The sequence below is a fragment of the Cimex lectularius genome, unplaced genomic scaffold, assembly GCF_000648675.2.
Source record: "Cimex lectularius strain Harlan isolate CLEC.00 unplaced genomic scaffold, Clec_2.1 scaffold85, whole genome shotgun sequence".
Classification (NCBI taxonomy): domain Eukaryota; kingdom Metazoa; phylum Arthropoda; class Insecta; order Hemiptera; family Cimicidae; genus Cimex; species Cimex lectularius.
In genome coordinates, this window is record NW_019392718.1 from 144,739 (window position 1) to 165,011 (window position 20,273).

The 20,273-nt window shown below is 35.6% G+C and overlaps 1 protein-coding gene across 1 annotated transcript; it reads right to left on the reverse strand.

Annotated features, from left to right (window-relative positions):
* Nucleotides 1–7,436: 7,436 nt before the first annotated feature.
* Nucleotides 7,437–17,809, reverse strand: LOC106666484. The gene is made up of 4 exons (XM_024226594.1): nucleotides 17,686–17,809; nucleotides 7,860–8,087; nucleotides 7,591–7,788; nucleotides 7,437–7,468 (listed from the first exon to the last, which is right to left on the reverse strand). Exons 1-4 carry the CDS (start codon nucleotides 17,807–17,809, stop codon nucleotides 7,437–7,439), a joined length of 582 nt encoding a protein of 193 aa, XP_024082362.1.
* Between the last annotated feature and the right edge of the window lie 2,464 nt (nucleotides 17,810–20,273).

Here is a 20,273-nt window from a genome sequence, read left to right on the forward strand (position 1 = left end):
TCACCCGGCGGAAGATTGACCTTGGAGCAGACCGACGGGCATCATCCTACAGGAGCGAATAACGGGAGAGTGAAGAATTTCTCATTTTTCCTTTTTTCGGCATTTTTTGGTAATTATTTTAAGAATTTAAGTTCAAAATATTATTTTAGTCCAATTTATTTTTTAACTTTAATTATAATAAATCTACAAAGTTTTAAACTAAACACATCTTTGAAATTGTTTATTTTTATCACTCCCTTTTCAGAGATACAATATTTTGTTATAATAAATAAAAACCTTTTTTTTAATCAAAAACCGTAAGAAATCCTTTTTTTATGTACATACCTCACAATTTAGCTAAATGGAACTCACCGGTTAGCAAGGTTACAAAGCGTCACAAAAACAAATAGAGACAAGGAGGTCTCATTACTTATCAATTAGATATCAATATGACATGGACATACAAATCTTTGGTGAAAAATAAATGTTAGGCACTTGCAGTCACGAATATTTTTATCACAGTTAAATATATAAAATAAATACTAAAATTATATATAATAGACTTACTATAATTAAAAACAATAAATACTCAACAATATTATTATAAACAACAACGATAAATAACAAATATTAAATCAATAACTCTAAAATTACAATACAAAGTCTTTTGTATAAATAAGTAAAAATAATTAATAAATATAACAATATTATTTATGCTCACATTAAACCAAAATCTACTTATTATCTAGGTTAGTTTTATAAATATTCAAACTATTTTTAAATAGTAGTTAATTTTCTGTGAATCAGTTGCAGTTGAATATTAGAATTAGAATGAAAATTACGAGACCTCCTAGGAGGCCTCCGGCCTCTCCCTGATGGATCAGGGGAAGTCACCCACCTTGGTGCCTGAGCGACTCCGAGTTTGGCTCTGATCGGGCGCCATTGACTTCTTTGGTCATTTCGGCGTCTTTCTTCCCTAAAACTAGTCGTTTTCACACTCACTCACACAATAAATACATACATACTCCTATATACAAACCCAATCACACATGCATATCTTCTGTTTAGAATCCGGGTCGGAGGGTACTCGATATTCCGCCCCGACCCGGCTTGGCGGAGCAGAATGGAGCTTTGAGATGATATGCTGCACCGCCGCCCAGCATACCCCTATTCTAACATAAACTTAACTTAACTTTAACCTATGAAATAAAAACCCTACTATATACAACTCATTATCCCGATATGTTTCAAAAACCTAAAAAGTTTTTCTTTAAACTCGCTTCCATGCTCGAGCATTCTCCTATAGTCCGGTGGTATTCCATTTCGGTCCCTATACGGAGCCAAGCTGCCACCACTCAAACACATGCGACACCGTGAGTCTGTTATCTTGGCATGTTGGGCATCTGGATCGACTAGTGCCGACCAACAGGTACCCTTGAGTGTGTGACCGATCCGCAGGCGGGTCAGGACAACGCTTTCCTTTCGGGATATCCCCTCCGGGCTCCACCGGTCAGTCGAGTCGGCCCAACGATGCTTCCACTTTTCTAATATCATATTTTTCAATATTCTCTTAGCGTCGACTCTCTCGTTCCCCCCAGTCCGACGTGCTCTGGAATCCAGGCTAAAACCACCCTATTCCGGCGCGCATGATGTCCGCATATTTTAATTGGATTTTACCGTCCAGTGGTCCCGCGTGTAGGGGTCTCTCAGGGCTCTCACCGCGCTGTGGGAGTCAGTGCATATGAGAACAGTTTCGTGTCCCATGCCCGACACCCCCAGCATCGGGTATAGCTCGGCGGTGTACACGCTGCACTCTCTAGGGAGTGGTTGGGAGGAGCTCTCCTCCCGCGTGTACCCCCGCACGCCACACCCTCCCGTTCTTAGAGCTGTCCGTGAAGACGGTCTTGCAACCGGGTATCCGAGAGCGGAGTTCAAGGAACTCCGCTTTATATTGGTGCGACTTGCAGTTTTTATATTAGCATTGTTCTCAGATAAGTTTATTTGTATAGTTTCTAATGAATTTAATTTGATTTCGTTTTTTTTCTTTTAAAACAAATTTATCATTTTGAAATTCAACTTTTGTTTTGTCTCAAAAACGTTTTGAACTAATCCTATGGTTTTTTGTTGATTATGACAATTTTTTCACGTTGTTTTATTCTGTTTTTAAGATTTGTATTGCTTTTCCAACATAAGTCTTATTATAAACACATTTCAATAAGAAAATAATTTTATTTTATTCCATTTTGTTTTTATAATTACTTAAATAAATCATTCATTACAATTAGAGTCACGATAAATTTAATGGAACAAAGTAAAATTGTTTACCCACTAAAATGTTTTTGTAACAAGTCTTATGTTGTACAAAACAATACAATTTCGTAAAAACAGCATAAAAATAATTTCATACGTCAGCAATAAACCACAGGAATAGCCCAACATATATTTTAGACAAAACATAAATTTTAACTTCAAAATTTTAAAATTCTTTAAAAAAATTAAATCTTATTAAATTTATTAGAAACTGTACACATAAACCTATCTGAAAACAATGTTAATATAAAAACGGACTCACAAAAATTAAACTACCAAAATAAAAATATTTTGAGGTGATATCGGTGGTGGTAACAGTTTAGGCGTTGACAAGGTGCTCATCTATGTAAAGTGAAGGCCTCGGGGTTCGAATCCAGCGGCCCTTCATTCGAACCCGACGTATGGGCGTTGTTCTTTTTTTGTTATTGTTTTTTTTTTTAAAACACCGACATCCCGAGGATTCAAATAGCCTATTAGTTGAAATACCCTCGTAAAAAATAATATTGAATATTTATAAAAGTAATCTAGATAGTAAGTAGAATTTGTTTTAATGTGAGCATAAACATTATTTCTTGTATGTATTAATTATTTTTACTTATTTATACAAAAGCCTTTATATTCTAATTTTACCATTATTGATTTTTTATTAGTTATTTATTGTTTTTATGTCTTATAATATTGTTAAGTATTTTTTTTATATTTATAGTAATTCTGTTATATAAAATTTAAGTATTTATTTTATTTTTCTAACTGTGATCAAAATGTATTCATGCTTAACATGTTAAAACTTATTTTTCACTAAAATGAGGTATGTACATAAAGAAAGGATTTCTTACTGTTTTTTGATAAAAAGATTTATTTATTATAATAAAATATTGTAGCTCTGAAGAGGGACCAGACGAGTGGGCGGCAATTAAAAAAATATATGGCATAAAAATAAATGCTGTGTTTAGTTAAAAAAATTACAAACATTTCATATTAAAATATTTTTCCCACCAAATTAAATTAAAATTAATAACAAATAAAATTTGTATTAATTATACTAGGCCTATTGCCTAAACATTGGAAAATATATATTTTTTTTAAGTGTGTAATAAATAAAGGAACGTATAATGTCAAAACACTATGCACAATAAATAAAAAGCCTCCATATTTCTAATATACATTTCACAAGTATTAATCAATTAATATCACATTATAACAATAAGCACCCTTGAAAAATTTTTTTTTACAAAAGTCATTTAAATAAACGTAAATTTCTAAATAAATTACTAAATAATTACAAATTTTATCTAGCTGTATACATTACTATCTTTCAAAATTTTAAATAGTTTTCTTTTTTTAATAGATTTTCATTATTATTTAAAAATATTTTGTACATAATATCACTTAACCTTTCATTCTTGATATATTGTTCATTGTTAGGATCAACTGGCTATTTAGTATGTAATATAAAAACATCATTATGCACTATTTTAGTTACAAGGGAAAACTGGGGTATGAGTACATTATCATTTTTTTTAAAATGAGAACTAGGTATAAAACTGACAGCACAAAATTAATCAGTCTGTAAGTGAGATTGCATCCTAAGATTGTGATAAATTTAGGATTCTGAATAACCTTAAAGCTCTAATAATTTTTATCACCCTTAGATGCAAGTCAAAATCACTTTTGTACATTTTGAGATTTTACAATTTTTTAACAACCATTAGCCACTACTTTTTTAAAAAAATAAATAAGTCGAAAAAACACCCTTTCCTTTGGAATGGCAAGAACGGAAGTAGAATTTTAAACTAAATCCGCTAAATAATTATCCGTCATTCGAGGTGTTGAGAGGCGGTGAATAAGTGTCATACTGGTATGCTCGCTTCGACCATCCGCCTTGCCCACCGTTCCCCGACGCTCCCCATCCTCCTCCTCCGCCTCCCCAAGAATCGCCTCCTCCACCTCCGTGCCAGTCGCCGCCTCCTCCATATCCTCCACCGCCTCCTCCGTAACCTCCGCCTCCGCCTGACCAGCCACCGTGGCCTCCTCCTCCGTTTCCGCCTCCTCCGCCGTACGTTTCGTGGACGATGTGGAACGTACCGCCATGGCCACTGCCGCCTCCGCCGCCACCGTGTCCACCGCCGCCGCCGGACCAGCCCCCTCCACCTCCGCCGGACCAGCCCCCTCCACCTCCACCTCCGCCGGACCATCCTCCTCCGCCGCCTCCTCCATGACCTCCTCCGGTAGTCAAGACTATTACGTGCTCGTGGCCACTACCATCTAAAAACATGAAAAACTTATTACTTTATTTATATATATAAATATATATATATATATCAAATAATGCTTTATAACATCACAAAAAACTGGGCAGAGAAGGGATCTGCAAGACCAGTTATAGGCCCCGAACATATAATTGATATAATGAGAATGGGTCTTCAAAAAACAAAAAGGGTAGTGGACGAAATCAGACGTGCCAGACATAGTGACTAGTGGTTATAACCCTCGCCCTAACCAAAAACATTGCCAGTTAGACATGGTGAAATTCAGACGAGTGTAGGACCTCCACACATACTGGCATCTGAGAAAATACCTATTCAATATGGGTATATCATTGAACCCAAGGTTCGACCCAACCCTCTCAACCCAACTTTCGCACTCAAAACCAGGAGTGCTCAAGACGTCTTCTTCTTTAGCTATTGTAAAATGCCAATCTAATATGAAGATTAACGCTTTCTTAATTAATAATGCTTTCTTCCACTGTGACACACATTGATTTACCATTTTATTACTCTTAGCATATATGTCGTTGTACTGCACATAATTCAGCCTCTCAATGTCCAACCATACAGAAGCAGCACAAGTGAGTGAAAGTAGTATGGCCCCTCTATGTTGTCGTCTGCACCCATATCCTCGCTAGTTAGGACCCGGGTTTACCTCTTCCTCTACGTCTTCGCAAACAACAACTTCATCCAAGGCTCACGAGGCATGACCTCGCATTCCGTGGTCAAGTACACAGCTCTTCAGCGAGGACCCTGGTTCCACTTCCTAAGAGGCCTTGACATCTAAGGTAGTAACCATGTCAGTTGATCAATTAGGTGCAAAGACCGTCAGTCACTGTCAGTTGAGATGGATTCAGAAGCAGACATCGTTTGTGAGTAGAGAGAGACCGGTAGTCAATGTCAGTCAATGTGTGAAGCAATGCAGAAAGTAAATGATCACCAAAATATCAGTGTATTAAGGATTATAGGAGGATTTCGGACTGTCATACCATGCAGCAATAGTTCTGGATGGAATTATGCCTTATATATAAGTATGAGAAATAACAGATATTTACCATACACTAAAATGTAACCAGCACGGAATATTTCCCCAATACCAATCAGACTTAGATGTAGCTGCAACAAAATGTTCACACCCAGCAGAAATTGAAAATGTTCTCAAAGAGGAAATAGAAATTCTTGGTTTTGAAGCCTTCACTGATGGAAGAAAAGGCGGTCTACGCCGCCATAATTTATAAAAGTGAAACCTAGATTAAAATAGCACAAAATAGATTGGCGTCCTGGTGCTCTAATAATCAGGTGGATCTTTTGGCTTTCCACGAGGCATTATAATGGGTTTTAAAGCGCGGTGAAAAGGCGGATTCATTAACAGTAAGAACAGAGAGCACAAGTTCCAGATCCATAATTAAAGGGGATAAAGCAGTGTGATGTGAGGAAGGGAACATATTACATTCTCAAAAATACCACCCTTAAACATTAAAAATATGAAGAGGGATATGAGTATCATAGAATTAAATAATATATGATCGGATGCAAAAGAAGGCAGTATAACGAGAACCAAATCCCCACCATAAAAGAAAGAATGACAGTCTGCATCACTCATACGATGTCGTTGACGGGCCACGGAAGGAGTAGGGCTTTTCCTGTGAAAGCTCAGATTGTCAGTGTGGAAAAAATCAGCAAACATGGAAATATATTCTATAAGACTGTGACCTACAATCCGTTAAGATCAAAAAATTTATAGACTATAACGTTAAAAGGAGGAAAATGGCCGATAAAAAATATATATTTTTCCAAAATTTACACAAGAGTCTTTCAGTTTCATAAATTCTATAACCATTATGACTATTATAACCATGACTTATATTTGAAGTGTTCTTATTTATAAATTGTTAATTGTTAATCTTAAAAACAAACAAACGAAAATGCAGGAAAAAATGTAAGAATATTGGGAAAAATGTCCGACAGAAATAGAGTTGAGATGAATAGTAGGAGTTAATCAGAGGCCGGCAAAACCTGAGTCGATTTCAGTTAGATGGAGACCAGCCAACTGAGTGGGGCGTAGGGCATCCCTAGGTCTTCGTCATCAAGAGGGGGGCCACCACCGCCCAACAACGTTCCTCCCCCCGTATGAAGACCGTACGCTGATCAATAAAATTGATTTTAAGCCAGAGGATCCTTCCGTTAAACTGGAGCAATTACTTAATTAAAGCTCTTTTGCCCGAATAAGACAGCTGTTCGAGGGAGACATCCCGTGCACACATACATCCAACTACGAAAATATCCGCTGTGTGGGTGTGTACATTTTTATGTATGTGCTTTATTTATGGGAAATTCGGCCAAGTTTATTGAAATTTACCTTCACAGTTGCTGCTGTACAAATTAATTAAAAACCTAAAAAACATTTACCGCATTAAGCTGATATCCAAGCATGAAAAATCTCTTTGTGAAAGGGAGAAGTATCAAAATATATATTTTCAAAGCCGTGGTATTAAAATATAAAACAAAATGCTAATTTTTTTTTAAATGCGCCAAACTCGGATAGTTAGGACCATAGTAATTGTGTGGATTAGTGATTTTTGGTTTCATTGGTCATCGGATGATCTGATTGCACTTTCTACTACAAAATCTGAAAAATGTAAGTGACCAAAATGTACCTTATGGGGTCAGTAGCGGACAATTTGTTGAATTGTTCTACCACCAAGAATTAAATTCTTAGTTCTGTTATAATCGGTCAATTTTATACAATTAAATCGTTATTTAAATAGTTAAACAAAGCGGAAACATAGAACGGAATGTCATATTAAGTCTTGGAAAGTATGAATTTATTGATTGACACCAGTAAAAGTGCATCCCGAAACGTGAAGGTATTTTTAAATGTTAAGCGCTCATGTTGAAAGGTGTCAGCCGTGCTAAAAGAAAACAATAAAAACGGCTATACTTATAGCGTAGATTAAATTGCATAGGATTTGGTTTTCATCCGATGCGTCGGTCTAGAATACAATTCCTTTGCACTTTTGCGGTTTGTACTTACCGTCGCCTTTTTTAGAAGCGAGCATCTTAAAAAGTTGTATTTTTGACAGGAGAAGAGCAATAGCGCCGATCATTAGAGCCTTCACGGCTTTTAGTTTGATCATGCCCAACGACATCAGGGCCATTTTTCCCATCATGCCCATCATAAGCATGCCCATCCCGTTCCCTTTCTTTCCGCCGATCCTCTTCCTGCCGGTGGCTAAAAAATCACATTAAAAAAGTTAGCTTTCGAATATCCGTGGATAAAATGCAATTTAGAGGGGAAAAAACCTGCTGTGAGCGCTCGTCCTAGATCGACGTTGACAGATTGGCCGGATGCGTCCGCCCATTCGGGCAGTGAAAATTTGACAATCCTCGTGTCGAGAAAATCGTCCAACGCTCTCCCTAGAAGGAACCAGATCCCGTCTTTTTTCAGCCTGGCTTCCGGCAAGGGGAAAATCGTCGGAAGAGTTTTATTTCTGTTTGGCACCAAGCTCATCCAACTCGTTATGGGTATCTCTGAAAATTTAATTACGTCATATTTAAACAAAACCTTTTTATTTACTGAAATGGTCTGTGCTTAACCCACTTCATTCCGACCTTTGTACATTGTCTGAAAAAGCAGCGCAGTCGGAGCATGAACGAAACTAATTTCCCATAGCAGACACTATTAATTTTTCCCCTTTCGTCCTATTTTCAACGTGTATAATTTTTTTGCCAATTAAAATAATACATAAGTTAGAATAAAGCATGAAGCCATTTGCGGCCGTTGCAGCGGGTTTTTTAAAAACAAGTCCTGCCATTGAAAGATCATCTGCTCATCCATAGCCGCGTCTAGAAGAAACATGCCCTACATTTGCACTATCTCCTGGAATATGCGGTGTCACGTTTTTTGGTACGCAGCTTCATCTCCATTCATATCTAATCCTCGCCCTTAATCTTAAAGCTTTATATCTTATCCACGAATATAAAAAAAAAGTTTTATGCTAATGCACTTTATTAAAGCTATCAGTATCAACAGATCCTGATCACTTGGAATTTTATAAATGGAACGTTTAAGATTTATTAAAATAGTTTATTTACGTAGCTCTTTTAGAATTTTTACATTTGATATCATTATTACTTACATTATAACATACAATTAAGTTTTATCGGGTATCAATTATATAAGACAATTTAGAGAATAGACGGACAGGAGAATAATAATTTAATAATAAATAATTTAAACAAACGACTAAACAATTAAAACCTCACAAATCTTAACTTTTTTAATTTCTAATATTCACAGACCATTGAAAGAGTATTCATATTTAATATTATAATAGAGAATAATATAATCTTAATAGTGATACAGTAGTGGTTAATAGCGAAATGAAATGGACCAGGTATGAATAACAACAGCAAACAATAAATCACCCATAGACTATCACTTCTTGACGTTTAGAATAGATCTAGGCGTTTTAATTATCCAATTGCCATTATTTTACATTTACATAGACAATCCTTCAACATTTAGCCAAAACCAGCAGCATACCACACCGAGCAATAGCAAAATCGACCGGCCAGAGGTAAATTACCATAACGAACTACAAACAACTACATATAATAATTCACTTCTTGTCTAGAATAGATCTGGGTTTATGGATTATTCTAGTATCAACATTTTACCTTTGATATTTCAATCTTTAGCGAAAACAACTAAAATACCAAATCGAAAAATAGCGAGAAAAGGTTAAATATGAAAAATAGGGAGTCTTTCGAGAGGACAATATCGACTGGTGGACCGGAAGCAAGAACTTGCTGGGTTTTTGTCGTTCTAAGTAGCGTTGATCGAGGATGTTCTACTCATATTTGCAAATTTGCTCCCCAGGTAGCAACCTCCTGCTGAGGAGACCTCCGTATATAGCAACGCTTTTGTTAGAGATAGAGAGCGATCATCTCGTCATATATCCGATGTGATGACGTGATTTTTTATGCGTAGGTACTTTACCTTTTCTCTTGGTTAGATTCTTTTCCCTTCGATCTTAATCACGGGGCTATTACATAATTTGCCTTTCAGCATCAACTTCACTATATTTGGGTTTATGAATTATTCCGTTATCGATACTTAACCATTATATAAATAATTTTTCGGTATTTATCCGAAACTAGCACCAAACCACACTGAGCAATAGCCAAAAACACGGACCAGTAGTGAATAATCATAGTGGACTACATACCACCATAAACTTTCACTTCTTAATGTTTAAAATAGATCTGCGTTTATGAATTATCCTGTTACCTACATTGTGCCTTAAGATAGACAATTTTCCAACATTTAGGCCCAAGGAATACGACACCAGACCGAGCAATAGGCAGAAATGAAGGGCAAGAAGTGGATAAATATATAAGATAGGAACATGACTCATTGACACTCCCGGTTTTAACTTGTAAAACATAATTAAATGCATTAATTATCATGTCAGCGGAATAAACGGAAACTTGCCGACTCTGGCATGAAACAACATAGTCACCGGAACATGTCCTATGTGACTGTAAAGCATTAGCCCGGAAACAGTACAGCCACTACCGAAAGGCGGAACTAATGCCTTGGGGGGAAAAAACAAGAGGAACCTCGGAATGTGTTCAATTCCTCAACGGTGCACTTTATGGGGTACAGTAATAAATAATAGTAAAGTAAACAATAGATCTTTTAGACCGCAATGGAAGAGTGGGATACTATACTCATCAGTGACCCAGGGGATCAATCTGTTAGGGATATTTCCATAATACGCAGGTTTTTCAATATTTAACCTAAACGCGTAGGACATTAGACCGCCCAATGGTGAGAGACGATTAGTCAAAACCACCCGAACTCACAACAATAGAGCCAAGCTATTAATTATTCCCCGTGGTACAGATGTTGAAAATGAAATACAAATGAAAATACAAACAAACGATGCTTACAAGGACCGGTCGATGTCACCTATAGACAAAGATAAGGCCGACACCTTCCTCTTACTTTACACGAAATTATTACAGCAACACGACTAAACAAAAATCTTACTTACACACCACTGAAGATGGGGAGATGCACAACTGACAGACTAAAACAGCGAGGATAGGCAGGTCTAAATAATCAAAAACGACAATACTCACGTCCATTACCCCCGCAGACCCCTGAGAAAATCTCAGGTAAATCTTCCATAAATTCATCCTTACTCATTCGTCCAATAGAGAGAAAAGAGGGCTCAAAGAGAAGCGGTCCATAAACCCTCTCATTTTTAACGTCACCGATCATCTTGGCCAGCCTATGATCGCTGGGTTGGTCTGTCAGGTGCGTTTCGGCATTTTGCACCTTGAGTGTGTCTATTCGAGAAAAGAACTAATTTGTTTGGTGGCCCTATTATCCAGAACAAACTTAGTATTTTAGAATAGTTCAATGGCAAAACGATTCCGATATCTGGCCGACCTACAGTGAGAATAGATCGGAGGTGGATATCTAACTATTGGAAACTTGAAGTAAAACCTTGTATGAACTTTTTTTTTATCAATTCTTTAGGCCATGGGAATTCGTTATTGCTCAATATGGCCCAGTCGTTCCCGTGTATTGTCGGTAAATACTCCGACATCAAAGGCTTGGATCTAGACGGTGACAACAGCTCGGCTTGAACACCCGTTCCCACGATTTGTTGTGGTTTATTACAATTAATTGTACCGGTTTATTCTTCTACCGAATAAATTTTTCCACATCTATAAATCAGCGTTGATTTTTAGATCGAAATTGACTTCATTAAAAAAATTTACACAATGTGTCACAAGGTATGGTAATCTGATATTAAATAATGTTGGTTCTCTGGTTGCTTCTCTCGCTAACGAATCCGCTTTTTCATTTGTACTTGTACTTTATTATTATTCAATTATATTCGTGCTTTCCCCAAAGTTGCAATTTTTCTTGTCCCAAAGTCGTCCCATTTTTCCCCAAAGTAGTGGTGTTTTCAACCAATTTCCCCAAAGTAGGATCCCCGCTTGCGGTTGCAATACGACAGAGCACGACACATCACAAGTCGGTGAGTACGCTTATCAAGCCTACGCCGCGCTGTGAGAAAAAGGCTTATGACGCCAGACGGAGCGAGACTTGATGGACCAGATGTACAGGACAGTAGCAAAGTAAAAATCGCCTGTAAACCCTCCCTTCGGCATATTTAGTAATTACTTTTAATATCACGATATTTCACTGATCCACAGATTAATTTTCAATGCTTTAGATGGAACGATATGACACCAGACGGAGCAATACTTAACGGACTAGAAGTACATGACTATAGCAAAGTATAAATAAGTAAGTATAAAACTATCCCTTCTTGACGCCTATAGATGACTTAGGTTTATTTTTTATAAATTAATGATAAGATAGACCAGAATCGAGAACTAACTTCATATGTACTATATATGAATGAGTGAGTATCTTGGTCGTTTCCGATTTATTTTAATATGCCTATTTTTCTTCTTTTTTTTTTTGTCTGTCAGATACCATCTTTTGTTAGTATTTTTGTTTAGTCAGATCTCTCTTATATATTCGTTGTGAAATGTGAAAGGAGCGTGTCGGTGTTGTCTTTGTCTGTCGGCGTCTTTGACAGATTAACTCTGGGTTTTTCTTTCTCCCAGTCAGTCATTGTGACCATCGGTTCTTTTCCTTTTTAATTTGTCTTGTGTTTTAAACGGTGTAAAAAATGTTTGTGAGAAGCTGTCGATTTGTACTCTGGAAGTTTCTCGAATCTTGAAAATTAAAGATTTGTGTGCAATACTTCAATGTCTAGAAGAAACGAGTACCGGGCAATATGTTCAATAAATTGTAGATTTATCCCGTTTTTTGTTCTTGTAATCTGTGGTCAGGTTTCAGTATGTTCATTTTTAGTCCTGTTTCTACTTCAAATAGTTAATTCTAAGCATAAACAACAAACAAACAACAAGAATAATCAACATTCAAATTAAGTTATAACTAACAATCCATTCGCCCATTAAGGATTTGAAACTGATCGTTTTAATATTCAATGTTTTTTAAAAATAAGCCGACGGTGAATTAATTTATTAAGGCAATTTAAATGATTTATTAATGATGAATTATTCAACACCCGCGAAATGCACAGAGAATTATAAAAAAGGTCAAACGTTTCTGGAATTAATTATTAATTTCATTATTAATTAAATGGCAATATAAAATATTTTTAAGATAAGCGTTATACTTTTATATTTTCTCTCTCTCTCTCGCTCTCTTTTCTTCTCAGCTAAATAATTTTGCCGTTATGAAGTGATAACGGCAAGAAAAAACTGGGCCAATCAAAGCTGACATAGAATAGTTGGACGTCTTAACTTAAGAATATGATAAATAAATATTATATCAATCCGTATTTATCTCGTAATTGGTTTCTCCCTCATAAACTTTTTCTCTCTATCCCTCTCAGTCACTCACCTTTTTTCTAAAACTCTCTCTCTCTCTCCCTCCTCTTTTTCTATACTTATCTCATATACTCTCTTCCTATGTTGTATCATTGTTTGCAGCTACTTATTTGTAGAATGTTATACTTCCGGCAAGCAATCAGAATAGGTTACATATACATCGTCATAATGATTTTTACAAGGGAGAAAAATGGTTAAAATAAAATAAAAAATTATAGTAAAGTAACTCCTGTCATACAGCAGGGCTTAATGTCCAACCGTTGGGTGCCGTGGACCAAACCACTGTACACCTTTTTAAATTCAAATTATTATGAATTAAAATTCCTTGTGTGTTGAACCTAGAACCGCAGGCGAGTTAGTTACGATAACTATGAAATTTTAATTGATAATAATATCGGTAGGATCATGTAAACAGTGTTTCATGGAATAGCTGTTATGTTATTATGCAAAATGTTTTTGTTGTCCCTTTAGTTCGCTTGTACTGTTTTAAAGTAATTTATAAAAACATGCTATTAAATAGGACATTTAATGGCCTTAATAATTATGGGTAACGTTTCTATAAACTGTAACAGAATTGAATGAATAGCACAATACAATTTGCATTCCATTATTAGAGAGTAATTAAGAAAATGGATAGTAATAAAATATATAAGAAATCCCAAGATTCGGAGTTAATAATAAAAAAACATTCATCTGTTCCGTGTTTGTTTTACTTAATTCGGGTCAACACAGGAAGAAAAACATAATATTTTCCTTTTATCGTATTGAATATAATACGCGAGAAAGCCATAAACGAAATATATCAACAGGAGACACTTGCCTTTTTCTCCCCCGACCTCCCGTCGGCCTATTCCTATGCTGAGATAGCAGACAAGAACAAAAAGAAAGTGTTGATAACAACAGTGGAATATCCGCCAGAACGGTGCCGTAACTAAAATGAACACCCTTCAGGTCATGAATGGACAATAGGCTTTGTAGAGTATCCCATGGAATAGAGGTCGATCGGGTCGAGATTCCGGCGATGGTGAGCTTACTACACTGTCACATTAAATAATGGCGTCTTCTTTTAATAATTACATTAAGATTTTTAAATTTCAAATCATACTTCCATTCAACCATCTTAGCCATGGTTAGATTTTGATGAAATACTGTTCATGCATGACATACTTTCTTTACTCTTCATAAATATTACATAAATTTCTCATTTTTATAAATTTACAAAAACTATCTGTTATAATTATTACTACTGTAACCTCTGTTATTAAAATTGTAACAATGATCAGAAGTAATTAATAATTGTTAGGTCGGAACAAAATAAAAAGAAAAATAAAGAAAATATTCTACCACGGATTTTAATTAAACAAATATATAACACTTCAATAAATTTGAACAATCATAGAAAACATTATTTGTATGTCGTGAGATGCGGTCTGGTGAGACGTAGGTTTTAGAAAAACATTTTCTTTATCGTGCCAACGTTTCGCTCTTTATTGAGTTCATTTTCAGGGCTCAAAGTGTTAGTTTTCCTGGTAGATTTGTCATTCTTGTCTGTCGTGTTGAGAGTGCCAAGAAGGCAGTGGGCATGACAGACAAGTATGACACATCTACACGGAAAACAAACACTTTGAGCCCTGAAGATGATCTCAATAAAGAGCGAACGTTAGCACGATAAAGAAAATGTTTTTCTAAAACCTACAATACGTCACACCAGACTGCATCTCACAACCTCCAAATAATCATTAAGTAACGGTCACTAAACACCACACAATCGTAGAAAATTTGAAAACGAATTAAAATAGATAATGAAACAATATGGATAACTAATTAAGTTGAATAATATGTGTAAAGGGGAGGAATATCAAGTACTCCGTGACAATGACGGGCCATAGTGTTACCAAATGAGCATACCAAAAATTAAAAAATAGGCATTTTCACGTTTTACAAGTTAATTCTAAAATAAAATCGTTGTACAGAAAGCTTTGATGATAGTACACACGAGACGACAAGGGAGTGAAAGAAAACTAGCTAGAATAGGCAGACTTTAAAAGGTAGGTTGACTATCTACTCACACCATCCAACACCATCTAAATTAACATTTTTATGCTTATTTGTTCTTGTAGACCATAAAGAACGTTTACCCAAACGACTAATCGATAATCTCTATCAAACAATTCATTAAATAGTCATACAATACAGTAGTACAGTAAATAAGGAATAAAGTTATATGTAGACTCGGTTGGTTTGTACCAAGATAAAAAAAAATAGGTGTCTTCGCAGATTGTAGCTAAAAGTGTAACTTTATAACTTAATTGAAAAAATCAACATTCATCCTCAATATTTCTTTTAAAGTTTGCTTTACGTTGTGATGGAACCCCATTATATATTATTGTTTAGGTAAATTCAAACATCTTTTAGTTCTAGCTGGAAATCTGCTGGAACTAAAAGCTTTTTGAAGTTGCCTAAGCATAACATAGCATGACTTTATTTTTATAACATTCGTCCCCCCATTATTTTTATAACATATTAAAAATAAAGGCCGACCTGCCAAGCAAGAAACTTGGTACTGTGCAATAGGAGAAACTAGGCGTAGTCATTATTGGTAGATTGTTTTCAACTCTGATGTAGTGAAGGATATATCCATATCTAAAAAATCTGTTATCACAACAGAAAAAAGCTGCCTCTGGATTCAGGGAATGACAGATGACTTTTACCTGTTTACTAGCAACCAGTTATGTTTCGGGTTTCTGGATAATCTTTCGCGCTTCCCTAATCTCAAGGTGTATACATTTGTGAACCAAAACATTTGCGAACCATTGAATATATTTCTTCTAACGAACATCCGAAGATTAATGGAAAAACAACGAATGGTCAGCAAACCAACAGGAGTCTTGCTTGATCCTTAGAATAGTAATGACTTGCGTGGGGAAACACGCGATTTTGATTATGAGTGGTGTGGTGCCTCTTTTGTGAGTTTGGGCAATAACAGTAGGAAATGGAGAACGGTTCGTCCGGCCCTCCAAACCCAGGCCCAATATTGCCAACCATGGTATTATTGGGTCCTCCAAACCCAGACCCACTATTGCCAATCATGGTATTATTTTTGTCAGAGAAATAGTCAGTCACCACTCCATTAGTAAGAACAAATAGAATCATACATGCGTCCTTTCGTTGGAATACAATTCATTTTTTTACTTCCACTTAATGCACCTAGTACTTTTCTGTATGCGTTCATAGATATGACTAATAAGGAGACAACATTCCTTTTTCGAGCATCCGCTTATGGGAAGTTCGACTGGATTTGAATATTTGCAATATAAATACATATAAATATTGAACTATTTGAAGGCAATTGCTGTGCATGTATACAAAATAATTATGTAAGCCGACTATTTAAACATTAAAATTTCAATTTAACATTAAAGATTAGGGAAATTATGTTTCATAACGTCAAATACAAAATTTTGAAAAGCAGCAATATTCGAACCCAGCATATTTGAATAAATTTAATTACACTAGTGTACAATATTATGCAAAATTCTCCTAAATCGTTCGACTTTAAGTGTGAATGTTAATTTACAATTTAAAATGTATTATGTATATGTAAATATCTGCTACCCAAAAATACTAATTACTTCTAACTACCCTCTATTCATTATTATTTATTCTTTAAGCATACCGGTATCAAAATGAAATAAAAAACAAAAACAAATTAAGTTAAATATCATTAAAAATTATATAAATGAACCGGAAATATTATAAGTGAACAACGAATACAGCCTAAGAAAGATTAAAATAAAATAATTTAAAAAATTAGTATGAAGGAAAGATAGTTGAAATTTAATTTTCGAGTAGGAGTTTTTTCTAAGCGTTATTTTCAAAATATCAAAATATGAGCTGTTACTTTTCAACTATAGTAAAGAAAATTCTTTGTATGTGAAGTTTTTTAAGTTGACCTTTTAACTTGACCAACAACCAACTGCAAGCTAATCTCATCTTGTGGTGTGGATATAAAGCAAATAAATCTACTTATGACACTAATTGTAAGATAAAAAAATACCTTGTCTTTTAAAATCAGACTGTTTGCTAATTAACATCGTTCACATGGTAAAGTTGGTGCTTAATTATTTATTTATAATATTAATATACTCAAAGATAAAAACTGGACACTCATATTTTGTTGTTTATTTCAAACTATATGTATTTTTCGTTATATTTATTACAACATTCTTAATTTAATGTAAACCAAATTAAAAACAAGATCAGAAAATCATGGGTTTTAATAAAACGTTATTTATTTATGAAAGTTTAAATCATAGTTCACCAAAACACTGGAAAATTATTTAGTGATAGATTAAAATTTAACTGAAAATTTATTCTATCACTAAATGATTTTCCGGGTTTTTGGTGAATTTTCATCCCAACCATCATAACTAAATATTTTTTATTACAACTCATAAATTTCTGATCTCGATTAATTTGGTTTACATTTAATAATTAACATAACAATAAAAATACATACATGTAGTTGGAATAAACAACAAAATAAGAGTGTCCGGTTTTTGCCTTTGAAATATATTAAAATTTAAAATAAAAATAAAAACCTATTTTCAGAGATGGATAATCGAATAAAAACTCGGTTTTGTATAAAAAAAACATAAAAATATTTCTTTCGAATCACCTGGTATTGAATTGATCCTTTCGGCTGCGTTGACGATTTTCTGCTGAAGGCATGACAAGGACGAGTTTCCGACGCACGAGGCTGTCGCAGCCGCGATCTGCACCGCGATGAAAAGCAGCAGCATCTCTGCTGGTGCTGTGCCGTTCGAGCCCCTTTTATGGTTTCCATCTCACGACCCTGGGAGAAGGGATAGTGGAGCACACTTTTCACCAATTGACTCGTACCGCGGGCGCGCTGTTTCCTAGACAGCCCTAGACGAAACGGGGATTGTGGATTTTTCGGCATTTCGCCGGTTCAAAATGAAAGCATTGAAGTAATAATTGGTAAAATCAAGTTTGCACGTACTTTAATAAACAATAAATTAATGCGTAAATTTAAATTTTACGATAAATTAATCAAAACTTCGGAACAACATATGCTATAATTTAACATCCAAATACATAAAGATCATCGTTGCATCTTATAGTGTTGAATCACCAATAATCATCTTTATACATCCATTAAACAACAGAAACTGCTCTGTACCATTTAAACAGTGACCTGAGGTAAACACTAGAAGCAAAAGAAATAAGAATATGGCTCGTTCCTCGACATAAAAGGAGCCTTTGATAATGCATCACTTGCATCCATGAAGGTCTCCCTAGGGAAGAAACATATAGATCATACCACATCTAGATGGATTGGAGAAATGTTAAGAACCAGAAAAGCTGAGACTGAGGCATAGGAAAAGACACTATACAAGTTAGCACAACCAAAGGATACCCGTAATGGGGAGTACTATCACCTCTGTTATCGAGCCTAACAGTTGACGAATTGCTTGCCGGCAAAGGTATAAAGTGTCAGAGCTAGGCAGATGATATAGTCCCGACCGCCAGGAGGAAATTATAAAAACCCTTTGTAACATAATCCAAGAAGGGCTAAAAATTACAGATGAATGGTGTAAAACCGCTGGTTTAGGGGTCAACCCTAATAAAATAACCATATACATGGAAAAAATGAATCACACGAAACCTATAAAACTCAATAATACTGTGATAGAAATGAAGAATAGGCCAAATATCTAGGTGTCACACTAAAAAAAATTGGGGATGAAGACTGGGAACCCTGCTCTGGATGGTGGTGAGAACTATTCTCACATGTGGCGCCATAGCCTGGGTCAATAAATAGAACAAATAACAAACGAAGAGAACTCACAAAAATTCAGAATTGCAAGCATCAGCAACGGGAGCGACGAAAATATGTTCCATAGCTTGTACGGAGAAGATACTGGGTTAATTTTCGTCCACCGTATGATACTGAGGATTGCAAGAAAATTATCATTAGTGTTATCAATGGGAAACAACTAAAATGGAATAAATCTAAAATGGAGAGAGAGAGAAAAAAAAGAGAGAGAGAGCGAAAGAGAGAGAGAGAGAGAGAGAGAGAGAGAGAGAGAGAGAGAGAGAGAGAAGTGAGAATAACAGTTTAATGAAAGACCATCCGATACTCATGGTCGCAAGAAATGGCATTAACGTGATATTTAAGTTTAATCAAAATTTCAAAATAAACTTAGGTTCTAAAAAAGAATGGGAAAAAAGAAAAACACTTCTTTTAAGAATGGCACCATGTACTGGTTCACAGACGGATCTAAAAGGCAAAAAAGTTCGGGGGCAAGAGAATCCTGGAACCAAATTCTCAGAACCGATGGGAAAATACATCAGTGCCTTTCAAGCTGAGGTCCACGCAATCGAGATATGTACTCAATTCAATGTGAATAAAGGGTACAAAATAATAGCTATCACGACAGATAGCAAAACACCCATCAAAGAGCTAAGTTTTAATTCTAGTAGTAGTTCTATTTAGCTCAAAGATGTGCTGTATTGCAAAACTAAACTAAACAAATTAGGCATGTAAACCAAAATCCATTTGCTGGGTGTCAGGAAATGTCGGAGTAGAAGGCAACGAGAAAGCCCTTGATGCCCTTGCAAGAAGAGGGCCTGCTATACCGCTGAGCCCTTTTTTAGCAATCCACACTAACAATAAGCGCCGCAGATAGAAGGAAAATGAGGGAACAATACAACTCACTCATTGGACACAAACAATCCAAGAACCTGCTAACAAACTTTGGAAGGAAAGAGGTAACAGAATGCAACAAAGGAAGCAAGAAAAACTGCGAATCCTAACAGGATTCTTCACAGGACACTGCAAACTGGATATCTGAAGAAGATTGGCCAAACCCAACAGGGCAAGTGCAAACTTATTAACTGTGGTGCTAAACTTTCCCGCAGGAGGAAGTGTTTTGGGACGTACGATATAACCGTACAAGAAATTCGACGACTGAAACTGGGCCTACTAATCAATTTACTTGATAAACTAGGATTCTTATAAGCACAGAACGGGGGATATAATAGCCCTAAAGGGTGCAGTTAATACACACTCCGACTAATACGGATATTTGTGGATGAAATATTGATCAAAACGACATTGATTTTACCAATCTTATGTGTTGTATTAATGTTGTAAATTGTATTCGTTTATTAATAGAGTACGGTCTGCTGTCTCCTCCCTTTCTCTTTTTTCCTGTCTCGCCCCCACAGTTTACCTTATAA